Source organism: Protopterus annectens, chromosome 6.part0 (genome assembly GCF_019279795.1).
Source record: "Protopterus annectens isolate FY-2018-M chromosome 6.part0, PAN1.0, whole genome shotgun sequence".
Taxonomy (NCBI): domain Eukaryota; kingdom Metazoa; phylum Chordata; order Ceratodontiformes; family Protopteridae; genus Protopterus; species Protopterus annectens.
The window spans coordinates 1801034381-1801062222 of NC_056737.1; the positions used below are offsets into that span (position 1 = coordinate 1801034381).

The following is a 27842-nucleotide window of genomic DNA, read 5'->3' on the forward strand; positions in this document are numbered from 1 at the left end:
TAGCTGCAGATCTCTGTCATGCTCTAACAGATTACTGTCACTAAAGTTTGCTTATGTTACTGGTCAACACCTTTCTAGCTCCTTCCTAAGAACTTTTGAGCAACTAAAACAGTTATGTTACTAGACCTGAGAAAAAGTTTGCAAGACAAAACTTTAACACAGATGAGAGCACCAAGGAGGAATTTGTAGATAAAGTTTGGACAGCAGCCTTGTCGTTCTGCAAGATTTTGAGAAATATCCAATTTTTGTCTCTCTGAATGCAACAGTGCAGATGTTTCATTTAAAGAACATTGATGTTCTTGCTTATGCCTCAAAACAGGGTTACAGTTAATCATGCTGCTTGTTAGTGACTGGATGAGAGATGCTCAAATTTCAGAAAGGGGATGGGACTTAATAACAAGCCAAATTTGTTTTACTATTTAAAGCTAAATTCTGGCCTAGTGTTGGAGGGACAGGAAACATTAATGGTGCAACTTCAGTCCTGGTGCTGACTTTTTAATTACACATTGAGTCTCATGTCTAAGAGGCAGACATGAAGAGCTTTGTGTATTTTCTGGTTCTCACAGCATCCTCTCTGACGTTAGTACTTGCACAACAAGAATTGGATGGTGAGTAAGAAGTTTACTTGTAATTAACTAACTACATATTAGTTACACTATGGTGCACACACCATGATCGTGAAAGTATAGAGAGTCCTGAAAATGATAACCGGTTATCTGTGCAGTTCAACAATACCTGGGCATTATGTTATCAGAATCCTCTTTAATGCCAAGAATACTTTCTTATTAAACCACCTGATACATCATGAAGGTAGCTGCATAAACCTTTCATAACTTTTTTTTCTTCTGGGAGTATTATTTTGAAAACTGGACTGCAATCACAACAATTAACTGAAAGATGCAGTAATATCAAAATTCTGAAGTGAGAAGTAAAAGCATGTGAAAATTATTTTTGTATATTCTACTTGTGTTTTCACTATTAATGTACACCTTTAGCTGACACAGGTTTGCAGAATACTATCACATTTGCTTGTTAAACAATGAAGAGACATTGAACAGAAGGACTTTCTGAATATTAGAAAATCATACTGTTGTCTTTATAGATGAGCGAAACAACACTGAAATATTTATTTATATATTATTTTGTTCAAAATTGCTCAACTGATTTTGAAGGCAAAGAGATGTGTATTACTCTGTTGGGTAACCTACTCAGCTGTTTTTTTTATTTGTTTGTTTGTTTTATTTAGTGAATTTCTCACTCACCCTGCATTTTAACATGTTAGGAACTTACGTACATAGGTGTGTGTGTGTGTGTGTGTGTGTGTGTGTGTGTGTGTGTGTGTGTGTGTGTGTGTGTGTGTGTGTGTGTGTGTGTGCATGTAAGCACATATTCCTATTTTTCTAAATACATATACAAACATATAAGCTATTAGTGTGTATGGATAGATAGATACACATATGAAATATGTGTGTATTTAACGGTTATCTGCTGCCTGTGTAACAAATATATATATATATACACACATCTATTTCTCTATCCTTGTGCATCTATTAAGTTTTTTTCTTACTTTCTTTATCATTAAGCAGTGCACATTTAAAAAATGCTGAAGAAAATCCAGTGAGGACATTTTAGTTAAGAATTAATTATGTAGTCCTCACTTGTCCAGTAACAGCCCTTACCTGTCCATGCTTTAAAAAGTAAGCCGTTGCCTTTGCCATTGGATTTTGTTGTGCCCATTAATTATGGGAGAGTGCTAACCAAGATTTCACAAGTTTGTGAAAAGCAGTTCTGTGTAATTGTGTTTGTGGTACAAGTTTAGTTTACAGGAAAAACAAGGTTGAATATCATGTTGGAAGGCTAGAGCATCATTCATACCTGTTCTTTTCCATACTGTCATAACAGCTTATAGTGAGCACATACAGTTTATATAAGCTTCAGATAGCTGAATGCTAATAATCAAGGTTTGTTACTATGTCAGAGTACTCCAAGTATGTGCAGTCGAAAGGCTAGTTCTTTACAAATACTCTATGCTTCTAAATAGCTGTAGCACATACATCTGTCATTTTTATCTTACTTCTGAAGCCTGAAGCACATTCTTTTTCAAAAATTAGCTAAGTGCAATGCTACCTGTATATAATATTTAAGTGAGGCAAAACAGGTACTATGAGTTCTGTTTTATAAAATCGGTACATTTGTTACTGAAACAGAAGACTATAACATACCAAAGTCAAACTCATAATCTATCAACATGTCTGTTTCCCTTTGGCAACATTTTCTACAGACCTGATACATTTACTAGTAAACCATCAGCGTAACATAAGTGAACTACATACCTTATATGGAGTGTGGTTCAGTTTATAGTAAAACAGATGAAGAAGGAATATCATTTACATCTTAGATAACTATGTGTGCTAACCAGCTGATTTACTGAGAACAAGGATATCCTTTTTTCCTCCTATGGATGTCTTTGGTTGTATTACATAAAAAATAAAAAAAATAAATACAGCTGTAAAACTCAGGAGTACAAAAATAATAGTTTATTAATTTAGAAAAATAATTATAGAATCAAACTATTTAGGAATTTGATGTCATTCACTACAAGAGTACATGAGTTACACAATCTGGTCATTCATTTTCTGACACCTGCTAATTCTGTTCAGAGTTCTGGGGACCCGTTATCTATCCTGCTATTCAAAAGGCATAAGTTAAATGGAAGTTATCTTGGACAGGACGCCTTCAATCACAGAAAGAATATACACATATGCATGCGTGCACACACATGCACGCACACACGCAGACACGCCCGCACGCACGCACACACGCGCACACACACGCACACACACAATGTTGTAGAGTCAAAATAACTGTTATAGAGAAATAGCATTAGTTCTTTTCTTGGAAATCTAAAAGAGTTCCACATAAATGGACTATATTTATTTAAGATAAAAATATTTTTTAAATGACAGGGCAGTACAGTTTGCTTCCTGAATACAACAAAGATATCTGAATTTGTAGGAGCATCTCTAAAATGTGCTCAGCCTTGTTTACCCTAAATGTTTTAAGAGTGACATCATAGTTAGCAGTCGTAGCTTCTTTTGCTATATGAAAAATGATTCTGCTGCCTTAAGTAAGTAATACAAATATATGCATTTTAATGTGCCTGTCAGTCTGTTTAGCTATACAATATTTTGAAATTCCAGTATAAGAGTTGTTGCTTATAAATGAACAGTGTTTGCAACTAATCACTATATTGCCAACTATTATAATTATAAATAATTAGTACTCTGCCAACTATTAGTAGTAATGAATAGCACTGAGGAAGGGTGTTTGACCTGAAAGCTTTGCAGTAATAAACTTTGTTCTGTTTGACGTGGTCTGTTGTTTCTTCGGTTTTGGAGTTTACCTGAATTATAGTATTGACTTGGGTTCAGTCTACAAATATTAGTAGCAAGACAGTTCCATCAAACTTCTTACAATGGGGAATGCATTATGTGCAAACACATGAACAATTGCATTACCCATAAAAGCAAAATTGCTGTGTGAATGAGAGATCACAACAGAAAATAATTGATTATTTGAATCTTAATGAATATATCCACATTTTAACTGTGTAGCACTGAGTTAATCAATGCTAGCTTGAACTGGATATAAATATAAGAGAGAAAACAGTTTGCTGCTAGTTCTGTCATACATGCAGACCAATTTTCCAGATTCCCCTGACAAAGTATTATGTGAATTGTCTTATATTCCATTACAATAAAAAATCATATTTTTTCTCGTTTCACAAGAAAAATACGACGTCTATGTATAAACCGTGAAAACTAAAAATATTTCACTTTAATCACACCATTGTCCTACAACCCTACTGAATCTGAATGTCATGCAGGCATTTATTTTTGGTAGTTAGATGTGCACAAATGCACATATATGTAAATGGACATCCTTACTTCTTACACATCCTATCATGCATGTATTCATTATGCACATTCAGACATACATGCAAACATGTGCCTACACAACTCACAGATTTACCGTGGACTTTAAATACAGTGCTCCATTTTAATTTGTAATATAAAGGTAACTTCACATCTTAAACCTCTGTAACCACTACTAGCATACCTACAGGCGTCCATGATCAAATTCCTTGAGACACAAGTGCGTGAATCACAAGATACTGAGAATAGAATACAGTTGTTTTATGACATCATTGCTGTTTCATAAAACATTACTGGTACCACACTCTTCTCCATCATACAGAAAATGTGTTCATACAGAACACTTTGGTTAATGCTTTGCTTGTCCCGGAGAAAAAGGTTTATTTCCTTGCTCATGATTTCAGTGTTTTTTTTTCACTCAGTATTTATACAAAATCGTAAGAAGGTCTTGGTCTTTTCTTTTACGTAAGTACTTTCTGAAACGCACCCAGCAGGAGCACATTTGGTTAAGTAATGTCCTCAGACATAACAGAGCAAATTAAAGTAAACAGAGGGAATCAGTCTCAGATGAACTTTTATAACATTTTATGTACATAATTCTCTGAGTGTTAATCTTTGTCTTTGCAATAATTAATACAAGTAATGGGATAACTGTTCCATAGCAGTGTTTCTGTAGTGAAACTTATTTAACATCTAATAAGTCATGCAGTATCAATAGCATATTCACATCTTATTCATTTTTAATATAGCCACAAAAAGATGAAGTTATGTAGTGCGTTAACGATCCATGTTCTTCCTACTGGCAATCATTGAACTAAGACTCAGTAATATATATAGAGAGAGAGATACATCTAAAAGTGACTTGCATGTCAGCAAAGGTGCAATATGAAAATTTGATTCATCCCCTTATTTTTTGAAGAGTGCACTTTAAGAAGGGCATGGCTTTCAACACTACCTCAGTCATACTGTAGGGAATATTTGTATTTGCTATTAACAGGTCACAGTGAAAATCTGGACTGCTGTCAATACTTCATCTAGCCAAATCTTGATTCATCTCCATTTGCTCTTACTCCTGAGATGATTGCTTCAATTCTGGTCAAACAGGGAGTGGCTGTTTGTGTCATCCATGGTCTTATCCAGAAATAGTACATAAGTTCATATGCAGTTTCTAGCCAAGTGATCCAGGAGACCCTTAAGCAGTGTCTAGCACTGCAGAGCACTGTCTGGTTAAGTGACACGCTGAAAGTCACACAGTAGGGAATGGGAGGTTGAGGGAATAAATCTCTTGATTACAAGAAGCAGCGTGTGACTAGTACACAAACGTATGTACATTTCAGGAAGTTGTTTTCCATGCATGTTGACCATCTCACGATATTTTTATTTATTTATTTGTATTTGTATTTAACCAGGATAGAACACTATATGAATCTTTTTCATACTCAGTCCCAGTGAAATGTGTAGCGAAGTGATGTACTGAGAGTCATACAGTACAGTAGGTAAAATGGCACTAAGGGACTCAAACCCTAGACTACTCGAAGCAGCTCATTAACAGCTGATAGCCTTTATCCCCTGCTAAATGCCAGACACTACTCCTCACTGAACCACCCATATAGTCCCTAGTTTACTTTTGTGAAACGATGGTAAATGCAGGGCTTTACTAGACTATCCTGAAGTCTGACTCCAGGAGGACTACACTAACCACATTCATATCCCAGATACTGACCTTCTGAGTCAGTCTTTTCTTTGGGAAATCATAGCCAGTATAGTTTCTTTGTGTACACTATTAGTGATTCATTTGGTTTGGTAGATTTCTCCCTTTATTATGTTTGTCTGGCCATGCATTTAGTACACTTAAACTCTGGGATTATAAGGCAATACTTACCCCCCCCCCCCCGCGGATGGGGGTGCAGAAAGACATTTTTAATTTCATTCAATAAGTTGAATCCTGACTGGTTCAACTTAATAATTATTAGGTGTAACTAGACAGAAATAAATTATATTTTCTTCCTTATTAAACATGGCATAAACTTGAAAGTAGTTTAGAAACTTACCATGTTTTTTGAGTCTGAAACATTATCAAGCACCCTTTTCAGACTGGTTGAATAGTGAAACAAAATCTGACTTTTCATTGGTACCAGTTGTGAATTCATAATGAAACTGACATTTTTTTGAACAGCCGCAGTGAGCTAATTTCTACAACTTGCAAAGTTGCATTAGCCATTGGTACAGGTGTCAGTAATCATGATGCAATTGTCGTTGCAGAACTAAGCTCCATTTCTAGTGACTAGTTCTGTTCTGACTGAGATGGCACAACATCTGGCAGACATCACACAAACCTGGCGATGAAAAAAGTAAAAATATGATCATAAATTTGACATAACTGGACTGTATTATGATATTTGACAATATCAGCAAGACAGTTTAAAGTATGAATTTGAAAACATAGCAGTAAAACAGGTACACTTATATCCCTCAAACATACTATTTCTACACTGAATGGATGGGAGAAAGAAAATTCACCCCAGGGATCACGTCAGTCGCCCTGCTAGACAGGGGTCCAGGAAAGTAAATAATGTGGGAAGAAATAGCCAGGGAATTGTTATGGCTAGGCTTGTATAGGCCCTAGGGTTGATAGCCTAGTACCAACCTATGAACCTATGAACCTATGAACTGAAAATGGCAGTAGGATTGGTAGTACAGTGTTTTGTGAGATTTCAAAGCATCAGCACTCATTAAGGAAGGAACATGTATGTGACATTATATGTGAATACAACAAAGCTATTTTTACTTTACAATTTCCTGTATTAACAGCTCTCTGTCTCAGTACTTGGAATCATGACACCTTTTCAAAAATACTTTCCCTTGTTGTCAGTATCTCAGACTAGCCAAACTCTTCAAAATAGTTGAACTTTACAAAAATTGTTTTCCCAGGAGTGTCTGGAACCTCCCACTCATACAGCTCTAAGTATATTAACTCCGAGGTTATGCGACATCTGACAGAGCAGATTATCTGATTAATTTCCACACAAGGCTAAGTATTCTAAGGGGAAGCAAGTGAACATTTGGGACTTCAGGGAGGTGCTGTTAAAAGTGGCCAAGAATCCATACAGATATATGCAAATAAATGCATGTGTGTGTGTGTGTGTGTGTGTGTGTGTGTGTGTGTGTGTGTGTGTGTGTGTGTGTGTGTGAGTATCTAAAGAAAGCTATAAAAACACACATTTCATAGCTTGATATAGGTTTAGTTTCAGTGACACAGCAGGTAGCACACTCACCTTCGGTGCTGAAGGTTGACACACACCACACAGATAAATTGGTGATACTGCAGTGCAAAATAATGAAGGAGCTTTAGCCTGGAGTGTGTCATCCTTCACACGTTAAACTGTTTGAGTTGATGGTAGCTCAGATGTTTGTAAAAGATGCCACTGTACCTATTATAAGAGTAGTGGAAGTTCCTCGATGCCCTTGCCAAATGTTCCCTAGGAGTGTAAATACCACCTTGGATCTCCCCTGGAAAGAGGCCAATAGCTTAGTGGGGCTAACCTGGTCAACAAAAGGATGAATAAATAAAAAAATAAATAAATAAACTATAACTTACAAAAGCTTGTATTACACTGTTTTGCCTAAACACTTTGTGTTGTCATATCATATCAAAGAAATAATAAATATTATAAAAATGGGAAAAAACAGAACTAGATGGAGAGACATACTTCACTTATCAAGAACACCTTACTGTGAGAAAAGCAACTGTGATTCATACTGCTGTATGCCAAAGCAGACAGCCACATGTGAAGCCACAGGCCACAAGCCACAAGACACAGACACCCCCCCACACACACACACACACACACACACTCACTATATATCAAACACCCCGTTTACCCAAGCACCCTCATATACATAACCACCAATTCTCACATGCACACACTCACACACACACACACACACACACACACACACACACACACACACACACACACACACACACACATGACACACACATACACATACTATGACATTTTTTCAATAAAAATGATAAAGCAGGAGTCCAGTCTTGCAAAAAAGCACATTTCAACATTAAAGATTAAATGCATTTAATCCTTGCTTAAATAAACATGTTACTAATGATTTTCAGTACACTATATTCAAAGTACATTTGTCAATATTTACACACCTTTAGATTTTCAGCACTAATAAAATATATTTACAATGATGTAGCATTTTAAGAGCTGTACTTAAAGATTCAGGCATGTTCTGACATAAATTCAAATGTCCTCATCCTTATTTCTGTTCACAGCGACCTTTTTCATGCAAACATGTTGTTTTAGCAAGCAGAAGTGGGGGTTGTTTGAATGCAGTCCAAGACATGAAAGAAATGAAAGAATAACATAAAGGTTCAGTTCCATGAGGACGTATAACTTTTCTTCTATGTTTATAGTTTTCCCTTGGAAAATATGACATGCTGTGTAATCATTACTTCTTTGTTTATGACAGCACTGTTTTTTTTTTATAAAATAAACTCATCAAGATGATTTTTTGTAAAGGAGACAAAGGGGTACATTTTCATAAGCAATTATGATCCAAATGTTCTACTTCTAGTAAAACAGAGTGGAGGTAATATAAAAAGTATCATACTTGGAGTTAAGATACAGCTGAACATTCTATTTCCTGAATGTCTTCTACAGCAATATAATTATAAACAGAGTAGCTGCTTTATTCAGACATACTTCCTACAATCTTGCATTCAGGCCTACTTTCAGTCTGAGTTCATTGTAAAATATTAAGGTACCGACTTTGTTATTTAATCCTCTCTGTTTCTTCATTCCCAGGTAATATATACACTTCTGGAGGGAAATGAACCCTGATTTTATGGTAGCATAACATTTGTACAATTACATGATGACTATTCATTTTCACTCTTGGACAAAAGAATAAAAGGGCATCAGATGAAGGATTTATACTGTACCACTTAAGTACTGCACACTTAAAGGCGGTTATAGTTAGAGCGCTATAAGGTACAACCCTATACATGAGCCTCATGGCCTTTAAAAGTCATATAATGGATGCCATTTGGTCTGTTGGTCTCTCTGCACATCATCATCATCACCTTCTTTTTTTCCCCATTTACATGGGATGGGGGTGCCACATCAACTGTTGCCACCTCGTTCAGTTCAGTGCCACTTTCTTCCTGGCATCTCTGCACAACCAGAAGAATTAGAGCCATAGAGGTGAATGCACAACTTAATAGAAAGGATTATATAATCCCTCAAACTACAAGTTGACAGTAATAAGTTCAACGTTGCATCTATTTGACCTTTGTTGGATGACATCCATTAGACTAACAGCACATCCCAGTAGACACTGTAAAACCCCTTTAGTAACAGGAAAGCTGCTTACAACATGGCTTAATTAAACACACGAGTAGCCTGCATACTCACATTTAATTGCGGGGACATTCGAACGCTCTGGCCTCCCGCAGCACACCAGGTGTTTTGATTCTTGTTTTAATACTGACAGTGCTGTCTATTTTGAGGGAAGTGTTACATTTCCAAAGCAGCATCCCTGGATGAGATGCTATACCTGTCTTTCAGTAACTGCTTCTTCAAGTTCTTGCAAATTCATATGAATTACTTCAGTAATGCTATCTATCCATATCAGTAACACTGTCTAGCCACCCTAGTCCCTCTGCCAGCCCTTGTTCATTTGCCTTTCATCTTTCCCAGCATCAGTGTCTTTTCTAGTGAATAGTATCTTCACATTATGTGACCAATCTGTTTAAGTTTTGGATTTACTATAGCACCTTATAGTGAACAGCCTACATTTATTTCTTTAAATATTGACTGATTTGATCTGCTTACAGTTCATGGAATTGTGAAAAGTTTTGCTTATTAGTCATCATCTTAAATATGTCTAGAATTTTATGCAGCTGATTTTTCTAATTAGAATATTACAAATATTTGCAAATGTAATGCCAACAATCTCTATTTTAACTGTAAAAATATTACCTCACACCTGAAACACAATTAAAACAAAATGTTACTCTTAGTTTTATTTTTTCCTGCATCCATCCACAACCCCTTTTTCCCGTGTTTGCACATGGGTTTTGGAGTGTCAGTTCAACAGTAACAATCATCTAGAGCCAAAGTTTACATCACTGGGTAGGTACTTCTGCCATGGTAGTTCTTCCACACCACACATCTGAGTGCAGATTAACACCTATGGCCAATGCAGAGTACACCTACTGTATGTCTTTGGAATGTGGGAAGAAACCAGTGCACCTGGAGGAACCTTATGTGAAAACAAAAAAGACATGCAGACTCTGCATAGAAGACAACCCAGCCGAGAATCAAACTAAAGAACCTCTTAAACTTAATTTATTAATTTCAGTATTCAATATAACCATAATTTCCCCATATCTGTGTTCTTCTCAATAAATATCATAATAGTAAATAAATAAGAAAAAATGCTGAAAATTGAGGTCTGTTATATGTCTGTAAGCTAGCACTCTCTTATTTTACTGCTGATTAATCTATTCAGACATTTTGCAAGTAAGTTGCGACTCTTGTCAGCCAGATTATCAGTCCATACCTTCATTCTCATTTTCATATTACTTTTTCATAAATCCATGGGGTCTTAAGTAAAATTCTTATACTTTTTTAATCCATCTTTGAAACTTTAATCCTAAGCCATAAACCCTCAGTAAATTAAATAGGCTTGCATACCACTGATTGTCAAATGTCTAAGCCACGTATATACTCAAGCAAAGCATCATTAACAAATACTGCACATCTTTCTCTTTACCTAGCTCTCATCCTTCATTTTCCATCAAGAATTACACAAGTTTACCCTCACTAACCTGCACAACATTCACCAGGAGATTGCACCCAATATGTATTAAAACAAAAAGATGGTCTATGTACATTTTCTCTCTATTCTACTTTAACTACTCCTTCATACTTTCGTCTAAATGTTCTTGTCTTTACATATCATACTAATTAAGCACACTCAAAAATATATCCTTTTGACATGCCTTTAACCTTTTTGAGTATGCAGTGAAAGGATCTATTTTATCTGGAGGCCTGCTTCCATTCATTATCTTCAGCTCCCATTTTAGCTCAGTATTTAAATAGGTACATCCAATTTCTGGCTCTCTGATAAGGTAATTATTACTTTTCACTCCTCTTTCATTCTTATTATCCTATCCATCATTACTGTTGTAGAATTTCTCTCAAGTATCACTACTCTTTTTTCAGTATTGCTCATTACCCTGAATTACACTACCTTCCTCTAAGTTCTTCCATAAATAAATCTTCCTACATTGCCTTTTCCTCACCTTCACTACAGTGTTACTTTTTTTTTTTTACTACAAAGTATATTTCTTTTTATTTTCAGACAAAAGACTCTCTTTAAATTTTGTATCTTACCTAGCAGTATTTTTCCTCCCTTTATACATCATATTTCCATAGTTCTTCTTTCCACAATATACCTTCTTAGTTCTAATTGTGTATTAATCTACTATATTCTGTTTTAAAACCACATACCAAACAAAGCCAAATATCATAAAACAATGTCATATATATATATGTCATGTTAAAGCTCTGCAACTTAATTAGCTGTTCCTAGTTCTGCTACAAGTTTTTAAAAAAAAAATAATTATTCATTTATTTTGTGCAACAAAAGTGGCAAGGCTCATGGTTATATATTTAATAAGGAAGCGCTACATTTTAGAAGCCGGTCCACAATTTCAAAATTCCAGGCTATAACCTTTTATTCACATTTTTCCCTAACCATTCAACTCTATAGGTGGCTTATCCTTTGCAAGACAAATGCCTAATTTAAAATTTAACAGTTTCCATACCAAAGTATTCTTCAACCTTTTTCCTCAAAGTTTCACCACCTTCTTCCATACAAAAGTAAATCTATAGTGTTTGTCTCTGCCCCTCATAATTTTTTATTATCTATCTATCTGTATATACCTATGTATCTATCTATATATATATATATATATATATATATATATATATATATATATATATATATGTATAATTTTTTTTCATAACAGGAGATTATAGCTTATGAACAAAAAAAATATTTGTATAGAGAGATAAAGCCCTAGTAATATTTCAGAGTCTATCCTCATGTCCACAACATTGGCAACATGGGCATCTTTTCTCAGCCCTTGCAAGTGTGTGTGTGTGTGTGTGTGTGTGTGTGTGTGTGTGTGTGTGTGTGTGTGTGTGTGTGTGTGTGTGTGTATGTGTGTGTGTGTGTGTGTGTATGCGTGTGTGTGTGTGTGTGTGTGTGTGTGTGTGTGTGTGTGTGTGTGTGTGTGTGTGTCAGAAGAACTGTAGATGAAAAACTTCACCTCTTGACATACAGAATACCTCCCACTATCAACATCAAGCCCTGTACATGTTTTCCACTCAGCTTACCATATCTAATTCCTAAAACAGTGAGTTATTAAAAAATGGATTCAGACAATGCAGGCTGTCTAAAACTGCACAACAAAAGAGTGAAAATTCACTGACGTTTTCCCTTTTTATTCACCCTGTATGTACCACATACTATAGGCACTCTTGTGGTTTTCTGTAGCTAAATGCTAGGGTAAGAGGCCCAGGCAGATGAACAGATCACCACATAATTTGCAAGTTATGTTTATTAAATTACAAAGTGTCACTGTTATTTTCTGTCTGTATCTGATATGCTTGCAAAAGTCATACTGTATTTTAAAAGATGTCCCCAATGTGCATAGCTTTAACCATTATATTACACTAGGGCTTCTGCTGTATCACTTGTCATAGTCACTCAACTCATGACAAGGTACTTGTGATTTTCACAGTCACCTTATAGGACTGTTGTCATAGACACAGACATTCTGCTCCTTTTTTACAAATATGCCTTCTCATTTTTCAAGCCTTTCCTAAACTGTGTGTCCTGTGGATAGAGCAAAAACAAGTACAACAGGGGAATGCACTATCTGCATAAAATAAGAACCAGCAATCATTGCGAAATAACAAAACAATGGAAATTTTGGAATTGAATACTTTAATAAAAATAAAAAAGATCAAGCAGATTTGTTTGATAGTTTTTATTTCCTGTGAATTGATCACAACATCAGAACACAAATGAGGACTTACTAATGACCTTCATTTTTGCATAAACTTATCTACCATTATAAAATACTAATTTCATACACCCTAACACTCTGCAGCTCAAATTCCCTTAAAATTTTCATGTATATTGTTTGGCTACCTTGGAGATGCCTGGTGTTGTCACTTCAGTCATTTTAATTATTAGCACATTAGTATATTTCCTGTCATTGAGCATTACTCTAATGGATATAACATCCAGATTAGAAATAGGAAACAGCTTATGAGTTACATATTTTAACAGCTGAATCATCACAACTCCAGATGTTCTTAATTTGCCTTTACCAAATTACTGTTCCCATGAAGTCACATCTGTAGTTATTTCTCTTTCTACACGCTTTGTCAAAGTTTCCAGACAAAATGGAGAGTATCCATTTTTTGCAACTGACATTTGTTTCCTTTTAATTCAAAGAAGTTTCACCTTTTATGATATGATTTTTTTTTAAATCATTACTCTTATACCAAGAGATTTGAGATTATAGAAAATGTGAACATGTGTCAATCTAAGTTATAATAGAGCCCGTTGTATTCCAGAATAGTTTATACAGAATATTAGAAATGCTGTGCATAGCTTGTCTACCATGGCTTGCTGTGGCGGAATAATGACAGAAGAACAATAAAGTAACATAAACACTAATGCTGTGCTCTAGTTGTGTTTGAATGGAAATGGATAAAAGAACATTTCTTCTGTGCAAGAACAGGCCCAGTGCAAGGAAATCTGAATCACCGAGCATGCTTCTAGCTTGAAAGGATAATTCCCTAGTTTAGAAGCACTAAGAAAGAAAGGATAATTCAGTTGCTTAGCAGCACTAAGAAAAATTAAGGCTTGCTTATCCCGCCTTACCCGAGTTTTGCAACAGCGCATGCAGCTTATAAAGAAACAAGAATTATCATGTAGGCATTTCAGTGGTAGCCTGGAGAGAAAAGCTCCATCTAACTGCAGTCTACAAATTATTATATATACAAGTACAATTTACAATGGCATACTATATATGCATGTGCAATTTACAATGACATATTATATATACCTCTGCAATTTACAATGACATACTATATACACATGTGCAATTTATGGTGCATACTATTTACGTAAATGTTTAATTTACAATGACACATTTAGTTGTTAAGTTTATTGCGTAAGTACATGTAAAAATTTACAGGTACATAAGCATCATGTCATTGGTGACATTGGTGTTTTCTCTATTCATGCTAAAGAATTATTTTAAAGTATTAATGTTTACAGCGTAAGGTGTGCCCAGGTAAGCTTTGCATGGAAGTACAGACATTTTGAGAGGATAGCTAGAGTTTAGAGTGTGGTAGAGGACAAGAGAAGCTAGAAAAGACTTAGATGAATGGAGAAAAGGGTGGGAGAGAGAAAGATATGTGTATAATTGGACAGGAAGTAGTTTAGGATGAGGAAGGAAGACAGGAAATGCTGGGATACTAGAGTCGTACTGCTGCTGAGTATGAGCAGGCCAGGATTAAGTCAGATGCAGTTGGAGCAGGCTTTTAAAACTGGGGTAGCTTGTCTATCACTTTGATGTGTTCTGGGATGATGTTCTATATTTTTGGTACATAGCATGAGTAAAGTGAGTCTCAGGCTGAGTTATTAGATGTGCTGTTTTTAAACAAGACATTTGCAGCAGAGCACAGGTCCCTTCAGTAAGGTGGCAAGGCATTGTTTCATTGTGGGACATTGTTCTGGGTAGTAAAGTTTATATGCAGATACACTGATACTTTAGTTTTTATTAAATGTTGTCTTTTAGTCTACTGTCTTTATAACTGTAGTTTATACATGTACAGGTCATGTCCGAAAAGTTTCCAAAGTCTAATTTATTCAACTAGTCAATAAATAAAAATGAAATAAATATTGTCCTTGTTACCTGAAGTCTGGACTACGTGTCTTCCTCTTGTTATATACCAGCTCTTACTGCAGTATCCTTATCATAGGAAACAGGCAAACATCATTGCCGCGTTGTGTCATTAGAAGTATATAACACACACAAACTATTAACCTCCTATGTTGTAGTATTGTAAAAATAACATTTACAGTTTACATTGTCAGCTGTGCTAGTGTTTGTTCTTAGAGATTTATTCCTTAGTTTTACAATGCAAATAGGCAATACCCAGCTACACAAAGCTAATCAATTAAATAACTAAATAAATGAATTTACTGTATGGCATTTTAAAGAGGGCTTGTCTTCCTTGTGGATATATTTATTTATTTATTTATTTACTTGTTGCAGTGTGTTATGTTTGCAAAATAACAGACACAGGGAATGGTTATGCCTGGAAGGGGTTCTCTCATCCATTGATATTACATTTCTTTCCACCTGTTCATTGCATTGTACATGTCAACAGGTAGAGGGAGACGGCCCTTCTATACCTCCTGATTAGGATATTCAGACAAAACTTATGATTATTGCTGTCCACCTATAATGGACCTTAGCTTTCTGAGATTTGCTGTGAATGTTTGCCGTTTGGTCCAGAACCATGCTGGCATTTGCTTTATCTCAGCTGCCTGTTGTTGGACATTAGGCTGCATGCAGCTCTTAAACCATATTTGAAGTTGCCTTCTCTGCATCTGCATCCTACAAATCATGTTCAAGCAGCTGAAAATTTACACATCTGTGAGGTTCTTGCCTTTCTTTTCCATATTCTCAGTGTTCTACATATTCTGCAGGCCAAAATGCATGGAACTAGCCTGGCTTTATAGTGTACAGGGAAAATGCCCTGATTACAACCCAGGCAGCCCATGACTGGATAGCGGCTTGGGCTATGAAAAAGCTGGGCAGGCAAGAATGGGGATGTGGGTCTGATGCCAAATCCGTATTCTGGGAATAGGGAAAGGCAATTCCAGTTTGCTGCTTGCTGTCCTGGATCAGCCCTTCCATGCATATTCTCAGATAACTGCCCATCACAGAGATCTGCTGTGGGGGACTGGTGATCCATCCAGTGTGAAGAAGGCTAATGGTCTGTGGATAGAAAGAGTAATGCAACCTTTATGCTTGCCTCAGTGTTGGCTCCTATCAGATGGTTCTCACTAGAGTCAGTGGCCATATTGTTACTGGCAGAAAATGAATGGGCACAACTAATTGGGAGAAAAGTGATGGTATAAAAAAACCCACATAAAAATAAATTGATGAACCTGAGAAAGTTAGGATGATGATAAAAGTGACCTCACTATCCTTTACAAGGTCAGTTAAGCAGATTCACAAGTACTTCTGCATAGCAATACTTGGTTCCATTGGTGTAGTACTGCCCTCTGAGCCTGTATAAAGGATGGGCATAAGAGGGATATCAAACTTGAGGTGGTTGAGAAATGAAAGAAAGCAGCTTTTCTTTGGCAGTTTGAATCCCCTCAAAATAGCATTCTGCGCCATTAAGTGACCTTAAGCTCTAAATGCACCACATAAGTAATGGGGTTCAGTGCCTGCATAGCAAATGTGGTGGATGAATCAGCTTGCTTCTGTAGTAATTCTTAATCCTTTATTATGAGAAAGGATAGCAAGTCTATAGACAGCTGAAGCCTTTTAATGGGTGATGCCAAGACAGGGATGTCAAGATTAAGTATCTCAGACCAAAAGATCCTCTCTCTGGTGAGCGAAAGGAAGCAGTTAGCCCTTTTATGGTCTGGATCTAGCATGTCAGTATTTTTCCAAGTCACATTGATGGCATCTTTTGTGATGCCTGCAAAATAATGTACCTTACAGGAAGACTGCAGACTGCAAGGCCTTCTGGACCTTTCTCTTTTGATATAATATGGAATCAGTGGGCGAACACCCCCAACATTGCCACATAAATTCCAACTAGTTCCTGAACTTGGGGTAATCTGTGGGGATGCAGACAACTTCATACGCTTTGCCTTTTCCACAGCTTCATAGTCTACATGTTCAGGTTTAAATTGGGCCTTTCTTGGTTTGTTTGGAGAAGGGGAACTGAAGAAGAAGAGAGGCTGTCTGTAGAAGGTGCCCATGTGGAAGTCCCCATAGAGACTGTGGTTTCTCTTCCTTCATTGAAAGGTCTAGGTTTGAAAACCAAAGACTCAGGAGAAGACTGTTCTACCACTGAAGGTGTCTGTGTTGAGTGAGGAAATATGACGTCGATGGGAACCACAGCAATGGTCAACAATGAAGTTGGCAATGAAGGCTGCATTTATGCCATGAGACTGACAGCTGTGTACCCATGACTGCCTTGTTCAGCAGTGGTACAGACACAGTTGGACATCAGCAATGAGACTGCTATCAGTGTTGAAAGCATGGACATTGGCAAATCAACAGTAAATAAATACCTATTGACAGAATTAATTGCTAGGTATATGGAACCACGTTTGATACTTGTAGCATATTGCACTAATGTCATCCCCAGTGTCAGGATGAATAGCACTGGTGATGGGCCAGTGCCTTCAGACTGAGACCGGGTGAAGAAATCTATCCTTTTGGTGAATAAAAAGGGCTGACAAACTAAGGTGGGGAGACAAGGCAGACAGCATTTCCCTTCGATCAACACATGGAGATGGGGAATGAGCATGAAACAGCTACTCTGCACTCTCAGCCAAACGTCTGACATTCGATAATATTTAATGAAGAAGACACAGGGGAGGGGGTCATTTCAGATGTAGGCCATGATTTTAGAGGAGTGGAAAAAACAACACTGTGTGAAGGAATACACACTAAAAATCAACATTACAATTTCAACAAAACTATTACAAACTTTAACAATGCTGTTTCCATATTCTTGTTTGTGAAATGTTTCTGTTTCAGGAAATATCTTCAATTTCTGAGAAGATGAGTAGGGCTTTTTTGAAAGTACATGGGTTCTTAATTAAGCAACAGGAATGTCTCTCAGATCCAGCAAAGCATAGCAATATCTGTGTTGTATGTTTCTGAGAGATTTAAAGAAAGAGAAAATTACTAGATAGAATAGAAAGGTTTAAATACTGAACACATGTTTTTTTTCTGTTGTAATCTAGAAGAGGTTCATAGACAATCTTTGTCATTTTTTGCAATGCTGTCCTTTAAGGATGTTGTGAAATACAGATGTGGTGTTTGAGGTTGTGTAGGAAAGTGGCGGATCAGAGGGGGTCTGTGGTTTCCTCTTTTGGTATATGTTGGATTCAAAGTCTATAATTTTTGCATTGTTGTCTGTCTGTAACATTCGTTACCAATATATACCATTTGTTGCAAATCTAAATGATGAAATTTAATTAAGTAAGAGAATAAAACAGTCACACAGTGAGCCCTGGAAGATGAAAAACTATAGAGCCACTATGAGATGGAATTTAGGACCACATGGAACTAAAGGAAAATCCACTTGTAAAAACATATTTTACTCTGGACATCAGTTATTTATTTTATGTGTATTTTGTTGTTTGGGTTAAACCAGTGGGGCAGTGCCACCTTTCAAGAGTGACATGGAAACAGAAGGTCCAGCTATACATGTTTCAAATAAAAGTTAACACAAGCCAGCTAACATTCTATAATTTTCAAATAAGCCATGGTGGTGCAGCGGTAGCATTGTCGCCTCACAGCAAGAGGTCCTCCCGTTCAATTCTCAGCTGGAGCGCCTTCTGTGTGGAGTCTGCATCTCCTCCCTGTGGTCAAGTGGCATACGAAAGACATGCGTAGAATGGGTGTGCCTTTGTTGAAGGTTGGGTGTCGAGCTGGCACCTCGGCACTGTAAAAATCTACTGCCAATCATTAGCGGACCGGAGTTCCACTATGGTGACCCCTAACCGGGAAAAGATGAAAGAAGAACAACAACATGATAAGAAAAAGCAACAGTACAAAATACATGCAGCTTCTACTATTATATAACACATAAAACATTGTTTCTGTTGGACTGACAGCAAGTATTACAAGAAACAGCCACAGTAAAAAGGATTGTTTCTTGTGTCTATTATTACACCTCAGATTATATCTCAGATAATAATAATAATAATAATAATAATAATAAAAACAACAAAACAATAACAATGCTTTGATTAGGTTAACTTTAAATCTGAAAAAAATATACAGCTACTAATATAAAGGGGACTGCATTATGTTTATTCAGGAATCAGACTGCTAGAGGCCAAAGTAAACACTTAAAGGAGCTTCTAGTAATAAGTAGGTAAAAGTCAGGACACAACTTGTAGATTCACTGAGATAGGAGTACACAATTCGGTTTACTGTATCATAAATGAAATGAACCTTTAGAGATGAGTTTTGAACACTTTATTCATATATCCACTTAGTATTGTGTTACAGAGTAGCCAGGGGTTCATGTGACATATGTGAAGTCCGGAACATCTTACGACAGTCTGGAACACCTTAGACAGTCTGGAACACCTTAGACAGTCTGGAACATCTTATGACAGCGCACCTTCTTCTCAGTCATATTACTCATTCTTTTGTAGATTTCCCTTCTGCAAGCTGTTGAGTGCATGTTTCAAACACGGAATGGTCCGGAGAGGAGAATGGTGAGAGGATAGAGCTCTGTTAAGGAGCATGGTAAAATGCAAAATACCAGAACTGAGACGCAGGTAAATGGCATAAAATAGATACATACGGTATCTAATACGTCCCTGTAGAACTGCAGGGGTACTAGAAATCATCATGTGCATGGAGTGCGAATGTAAAAATCAACACACTCAAAGTATCCTGCTGTTGTTTAATAAATCAGCTGCTAAAAATTCATTCAGATAGCTGGGTTTACCTAGAAGTCATATTACCAAATGATGCTTATGTAGCATCTAGTGCCTCGGAGAAGAAAATCCTCCCCCAGTCATTTGACAGTTGCTGGGTAGTAGAGATGGGGGGCAGCTAGGCAGGAGGAATTGGCAGTTATGTGTAGGTACACAGTAACAGCAATGTCCTAGTTAACTGGAACACCTGAGGATAGTGATATACTGAAAATATGTGCTACGGTCTTGTCATGGAAGAAAGGAAGGATGTAGCTCTCCAACAGTGGAAGAGAGCTCTGTTTGTTAATTTAGAAGGCTGGTTCACTGTTTCTTTTACAGCTCTAAACAGGTATCAAGGAAGAGTCATAAGGTCCCTATAGGAAGAGAACACTGTGAGACAGAAAGCTAGGTATTGACTGGGGAGGTGGTTAGATTGCAGAAGTTCCTTATACAGTTCCTTATACAGTCAACCCTAGCTTTGTGAGATGACTACTTTGCCTCAGGTGCTACTAAAGAAGGCAGTGGTGGTGGTGGTGGTGATTTGGTTTTAACAAGTTTTATTTCAACCTTTGTTCAGTAAATGTTTCATTGTTAACTTATTCACTCCAATGGAGCTCAGGAAGTTTGCACTGTAACTTCCAATGGGCAGATCCTAAGACTTTTGACAGGACGAAATTATGTCCTCACATTTCAAACAAATGTTCATATCTCTGGAACCATAGTGGTTATGAAAGAAGTATGAATGGCAAACTCTACAGCACAAATTATTTTTATAGTGGTAGTATTCTTTAGGTTCTAGGTCTTAAACAGAATTTTATAGGTCACAGTAAACACAGTAACTATTACATTTGCAGTATTTTGTAAACAACTTAAAATATCTCAGCAAACTCTGAATTTACACACATACTGTCAGCAGCATTTTATTCATCTAGCTGAGGGCTTTCAAATGAGGCTAAGGTGTTCTGTTCTGTCTGTGTTATTTGGTTGTTGAGATATTTAGAAAAATGTGAAAATTATATCTATACAAATTAAAATCAATAAAACAACAGTTAATATCTATCTACCTGCACTAGACAGAGGTCAAATATTAACGCAGTTGAGTTTGCCACTGTGTAAGTCTTAAGATGAAAATTTTTAAAACCTTATACAAAGCATGGTTTTGGAATTACTGATGCAAATACGAACAAGCAATATTTGACACCTAGAGGCGTCAATAGGAGTTAACCTCAGATGCACCTGGAGGCGTCCCTCAGATGTAATGAGTTAAAAGGGCAGGGTCTGTTTATTATGACAGAGGGATATCTTACCAGTTTGTATTGCAGTTCTACATAACCATTTTAGATCGTAGTAGACATAGTAAAGATCATGATTGTTAGTTGCTTTCCAATGCACCTAATCTTGTTTCCTTTTTTATGCATGTCTTTACCCCCTAGTTATGGGCGGTGGTAAGTACTTATGGGAATTGGTATAATAGTTAAGGTGTTTATCTCACAGATGCCAGATACAAGGGTTGATTCTTACCTTTGGAAGGGAAATTGGTTATGTTTAAAATGGCACACAAGGACAGGTAGCCTATACTTATCTACCTATGGTCTGAGTTGGATATCTGAAACACCAACCTTATACATAGTTACTGGGAAGATGTTATCATGCACTAAGAGAAGTTCATGGGAGAGCAGTTGTGATGGATTGCCAACATGCTCAAAGAAAGTGATCTGCTCCATTCAATAGTGAAAAGCTACAGTACAAGTCTTGGCTGTCCTTTAAATTAAGATAGAATGCCCAGCAATCAGCACTGGGCTAACCATTAATATCTGGTATGTCCTGTGGAATAGAAGAGAATAGTAGAAGACACCAATATTCTAACACGTCTTTCAGGCCATTTGGGATATCTGTACACAGAAGAAGCAATATGGAATCGTTAGTGCATACTGCGGTGGTGGTGCTGCGGTAGCGTTGTCACCTCTCAGTAAGACGTTGTTCTGTTCGATTCTCAGCTAGAGCATCTTCTGTGTGGAGACGTGCGTGAATGGGCGTACCTTCGTTGAAGGTTGTGTGTCAGGGCCGGCAACTCGGCATGTAAAAATCTACTGCCAATCATTAGCGGACCGGAGTTCCACTGTGGCGACCCCTAACCGTGAAAAGCCGAAAGACACAACAGTGCATTTCACAGAAGTACAGAATCATCTGACTGAAAATACTGAATAATTATAATAATCATACTCATAATAATAACAATAATAAATGTTAACCGGGTAAGCCTATTTGGCACACAGTCCATTTTCAATAGCAACCCAAAATCAATGTCTATTTACATTACTTGCTCAAAATCACACATCGGACAAAATAAGTCTATGGGAATCAAACCCAGGACCATTGCAGAGTCTTGGTTTAAACAGCATAGTATCTAAAACTGTTACAAGTCGCTAGTTTAAATAGACTGCTACTAAAGAGTAAAAGAAGGTCAAGTGTTCTGTGTGGGTCAAGTGCTCCTTTCCCCCTGAACTCAGTAGTAATTAATTATTTTCATTCTGTTTGTCTTTGTGGCTATAGGGATTGAGCACTTACTATGAACTAAGTGACTAGGGTATAGCTAGGAAGGGGGAAAAACAGTAAATAATTAATTATGCTTATTCTGAGGTATACAAGCTAAATTATTACTGCAAAACCTGTTGTGATAAAGGATGCATTGACCAAAAAACATATACGACTTTGTAGCAGAAATACAGATCCCCCATAACCCCATATATGTGTGTGTGTGTGTGTGTATATATATATATATATATATATATATATATATATATATATATATATATATATATATATATATATACTTCTAAACTTCAAACTTTCTTTCACAAGTTGGAATTTCTTATGATCCAGACCATAAGATTGGACTTGTGAAAGTTTAAACAGTTTAAATGGGGATTGCTGTACAGCTTAGAATGGTATATTTAACATTTTCCTCTCTGTAGTGCAATCTCAGAGTTAGAATATTTAACTAGCAGGAGATGTGGGGGCTTTGTAAGAAATTTTTTTTTTGTTTTAATTTTTTTTATTTAAATTTTGAAATTTTACAAGTTGATCTTATGGTCTGGACCATAAGAAATTCAAACTTGTGAAAGTTTGAAATTTAGAAGTATACCCTTACATACATACACACACATATATATATATATATATATATATATATATATATATATATATATATATATATATATACATATATATATATATATATATATATATATATATATATATATATATATATATATATAAACAAACATCCAAACTGCAAGGTGGACGTAAACCACACCTGGTGCACGGAAAACCAGAATCAATAATCCAAAAATCACTTCCAGCACACAGAAAAGGAGGCTACACAATGGTTTAAAGAATTTATTGCCAGCACAGCCTGCTCCACAGACCGGTTTCGCTTGAAAGCGTCACACTGATGACGCTTTCGAGCGAAACCAGTCTGTGGGGCAGACTGTGCTGGCAATAAATGCCTTAAACCATCGTGTAGCCTCCTTTTCTGTGTGCTGGAAGTGCTTTTGGGATTATATACATACATATATATATCTATATATATATATATATATATATATATATATATATACACACACACACACACACACACACACACACACACACACACACACACACACACACACACACACACAATTATACAGACGTGGTGGTTAGGCTCGGATTCAGTAATTTTAGGGATTTTTTGTTTTGTTTTAGGTATTATCTTTCCAGAGTTTATGCTTCAAAGAGGAACACTGGGGGACTTATGGTGCATATTACAAGGTTGGTTCATCTAGTTAGGGGCCAGTTTACTTGTGTCATGCAGTGACATACAATATCGGGACTACTTCATGTTGTTGAAGGCCGACAATATCGATGCTGATATTGTCGCCACCAGATTAGCGAAAGCAGAAAACATCAAAAGTTTAAACGGAAATTTCCGTAAGGGGAGATTTCCATTTAGTTCAATGTAGTGCAGTTTCGGAGTTGGTATATTTAAGTAGGGGGGTGGGGGTGGGGGGCTCCCCCCACCCCCTTCTTGCAAAGGTAAGTTTTTATTTATTTTTGTTTTTAGGCATTTTTTTTATCTTTCGATGTTTCAGAATTCGATGCTATGGTGTCAACCATATCAGATTCGATATTCTGAAACTTCGATAAGATATTATAGATGCCCTTATCTAATGTCTGAACTCTAGTCTGAGTTGAATACATCAGATTTCACCTCTCTTGTGTAATTATTTCTTGCAATGTTGCTGAATTATAGGAGTATCCCCAGGGTTGATATAGTGGAACATTTTGAATGTATGCATTATATAATCTTCAGCATATGTTAAGGTATTGAAATGTCATTTCATCAAGTCTCTAGTCAATGGGTTAGATAATTTACTGAGCAAATGCTTTGTATCTCTGATTCAGCAGACATATTTAAACGTTCTGTATTTTACCAGGACTACTTGAACAGCTCAGACTCATTTCTCCTTCATGGAGGAAATGAACCACAGTGTACTTTGTCTTCTTTATTTTGCATCTTTCTAATGAAGTCCACAATGCAGAAAAATTACTTGGCCTGAACTCTCTTTGGATTATAAAATATTTAAGTCTTCCATGTGGTCCTAATCTATCCAGGTATCCAGCAGGATGTGGAACAGTTGCAAGGAAGGCACCATTTATCCTGCCATTCCTCTATCTCACTACCTATTCCTTCCCTGCAAACTACTAAATCAGTTCCTGGAATACTAAATACAGGGTTTGATTTAGGAAGACATACATCTGTAACAGGTAAACCTCCATGTGAAACTGTTGTCAGATTTTCCTGTATTGATTAACGGCAATACTGTATTGCACCACAAGATGGCACTCTAGGTCTGCTTCATCCAGTCTTCTTACTCCCCTTCAAAGTCCTTTGGGGATCAATTTGTAGTGGGCTTCTCTTGCTGGACCTCTTATTCCCTAGGGAACTTCTATCAAGATATGTATCAGAGCCAGCCTGCTAAATATTGACACAAGTTCTTGCTGTCTCTCTGGTACACTTACTACCTGTACTTATAACACCCTTCCCAACTAAATTTTACCAGTACTACACCAATTTTAGGGATAAGTAGGGAAAGATATGAAATATTAAGCATAACTGTACAATATAACATTCTTAAGATCACTTTCCTAATAAGTCACATCTCTTTTCTGCATATTAGTTTATTTACCTGAACATCCTTTTTTGCTTATTTGGCAAATGATGTGGAGCAGATAAACCTTTCCAGACAGGTAAAATACAACTTGAAAATGATTATAATCCAGTGACTCACATGGTTTTCACACTCTAAAGCTCAAAGCACATAATTTCAGATTGCCTGAGATCAAGTTTGTCTAAAAGAAACTCATTATTTTTTTTTCTTATCATTTTATGCATGCTTGTTTATTTTTTAGGATGAAAAGCAGACCAGAAGAGAGAAATCATTTTAGCCAGGAAAAACTGTTTCTCCTACGTTCTTACTACCTAGGATATCATCATATACATATACACACACATATACATACACACACACACACACACACACACACACACACACACACACACACACACACACACACACACACACACACACACACACACACATATATTACTGTATATTTCCAGTCAAAATTGTACACTGTATTAGAAAAATTTGTTCAGTGAGCAATGCGCAGTCATTCTCTCTGTATCTTCCATTTAAAGACAGTGAGTGCATTAACACCCAGGAAGTATGGCTGGCCTAAGAATTCTTAACATGCTCCACAGTAGAATTTATACACCTCACCAGATGTTGACTCCCTTTCCAAATAATGCCTGAAGTTTGGAGCTGATACTCTTTCCCTTTAAAGCATCTTAAACAGACTCCTGACAGAGTGCTGTGCACCTCGATTTTGAAAATGTCTACCTGCACCCTACTATACAAGCCTGGCAGTTTATAAAAATCAACACATTACACTTTTCAGTCCATTTATTTGAACACTACAGAAAGTAGTATAGCAATACTAATCTGTTACCTGGCTGAGCTACCTTACACAAACTCTGACAATAGACAATGTCATGCTGTCTGTCTAGTTTGCCCTTTTCATGAAGCCATTTTCTTTCAGTTACCCACCTACTCATGATCCACATAATGTCTAAGTGTAGGCCCAGATAAGCACACAGAATCTTTAATCCTCGTTTCATCAAAGCAAACGATAATCAGAGCCATGGTATCTCAGACTATGAACTTATCTTCCCAGGCCTGATGAAAATCCATGAAACTGGTTTGACAGTTAATGATCACATAACCCCAGAAAGAATGATATGGATTTTGCCAGCCTAAATTGATGCACATGTATATGGGATATATATATATATATATATATATATATATATGGTTCTACCTGACATAATCGAAACCCCAAAACACCGACAACGCAATCACCGAAACCACATAACCGACAGTGCAAAAACACGAAACCCCACATGCCCGACAACGAAATAACCGACGGTACACAAACACGAAATCTCATACACTGCACACACCACAATCACAACAATCAACAAACAAAACACATTCCCTGTCCAAAAACCACACACACAACACAAGTACACCAAAATCCCTACAAACCCACACTAAACCTCACATACACAACTATCTACAACCCTAACCCAAACCCTAACCCTAAGGTCCGTCACTATCGCATACTCAGCTAACCTGCGCCCTAACCCTAACTCACTTAAACCACCCCTAACCCAAACACTATCACTACCGCACACTTACCTGACCCACACCCTAAACCTAACTCACTTAACCAGCGCCTAAGCCAAACACAATCACTAACACACACTTACCTAACCGGCGCTGACCCTAACTCACTTAACCCCTAACCCAAACACTATCACTACCAGACACTTACCTGACTCACTCCCTAACCCTAACTCACTTAACCCGCCCTAACCCAAACACTATCACTACCACACTTACCTGACTCACTCCCTAACCCTAACTCACTTAACCCGCCCCTAACCCAAACACTATCACTACCGCACACTTACCTGACTCACTCCCTAACCCTAACTCACTTAACCCGCCCCTAACCCAAACACAATCACTACCACACACTTACCTAACCCACACACTGACCCTAACTCACTTAACCCACCCCTATCCCCACAGACTGTCAATATCCACACTTACCTTACTCGCACCCTAACGTCCATCACTACCGCATACTTACACAGCCTTTTCCCATGTCCAATTGTAGTGGAACCAAACACAAAACTCTTAGGTGTCAATATAGGTGATCAACTTAAATTTGACTTACACATCACTAATTGTATCAGAAGAGCCATCAGAAACTAGGCCTTCTATAAAGAAACAAAAAGTTTCTCACTTCCAAAGCAAAAGTAACCCTCTCTCATACGTACCTCCTACCCAGTCTACTTATTTGGCTCTCAAATTCTCACAGACCTTAACTCCTCACTCCTAGCTAAACTAGAATCAACCTACAACAAGGTAGCTAGATTCTCAGCACACCACACTTACCAAACCCATCACTGCCTCTCTTAAACTGGCTTCAACTACCTTACCTGCTTCTCCTCTCTCAGCTCCTGGTTATACACTCTGTCCTTTCCCAACCTTCCTACTGCCCAAACATATCTCCTTTTATCTCTCATTATTCTCCCACTAGATCTCTCCATAGCTCCAACCAAGACCTACTACTGGTCTATAAACCCAAGACCAAAATTGGATGCAACCTCTTTAGCTATCATCTTACCATTTCATGGAACAGGCTCCCATTGCAAATTAGATCACTAAAACAACCTAGACAATTTAAAGCCGCTACCAAAGAAAACTTAAAAAAGCCTCTGGACTTGCCGCTGAACTCACCCTCCATAAACTTCCCTTTAACCCCAAAACAGTCCACTATCCGCCCACTACTTTTCTCCATCCCCTACTCTTTGTATCTGTTAACACTCTTTACCCTTCCTAACGAGTCTAATACATGGTACTTTAACCACAAACTATCTATGCTGTAGTCCAATATCTTTACCCTTCCTAACGAGTCTAA

At 37.0% G+C, this 27842-nt stretch overlaps 1 protein-coding gene across 1 annotated transcript in view; it reads left to right on the plus strand.

Annotated features, from left to right (window-relative positions):
- The first annotated feature begins 427 nt into the window (after positions 1-427).
- Positions 428-27842, plus strand: part of COL3A1 (collagen type III alpha 1 chain) — a 323606-nt gene continuing 296191 nt past the window's right edge. Inside the window, exon 1 of the mRNA XM_044075159.1 lies at positions 428-608. Within this exon, the coding sequence (XP_043931094.1) occupies positions 533-608 (76 nt within the window). The 5' untranslated portion in view covers positions 428-532. The remainder of the gene's footprint in view (positions 609-27842) is intronic.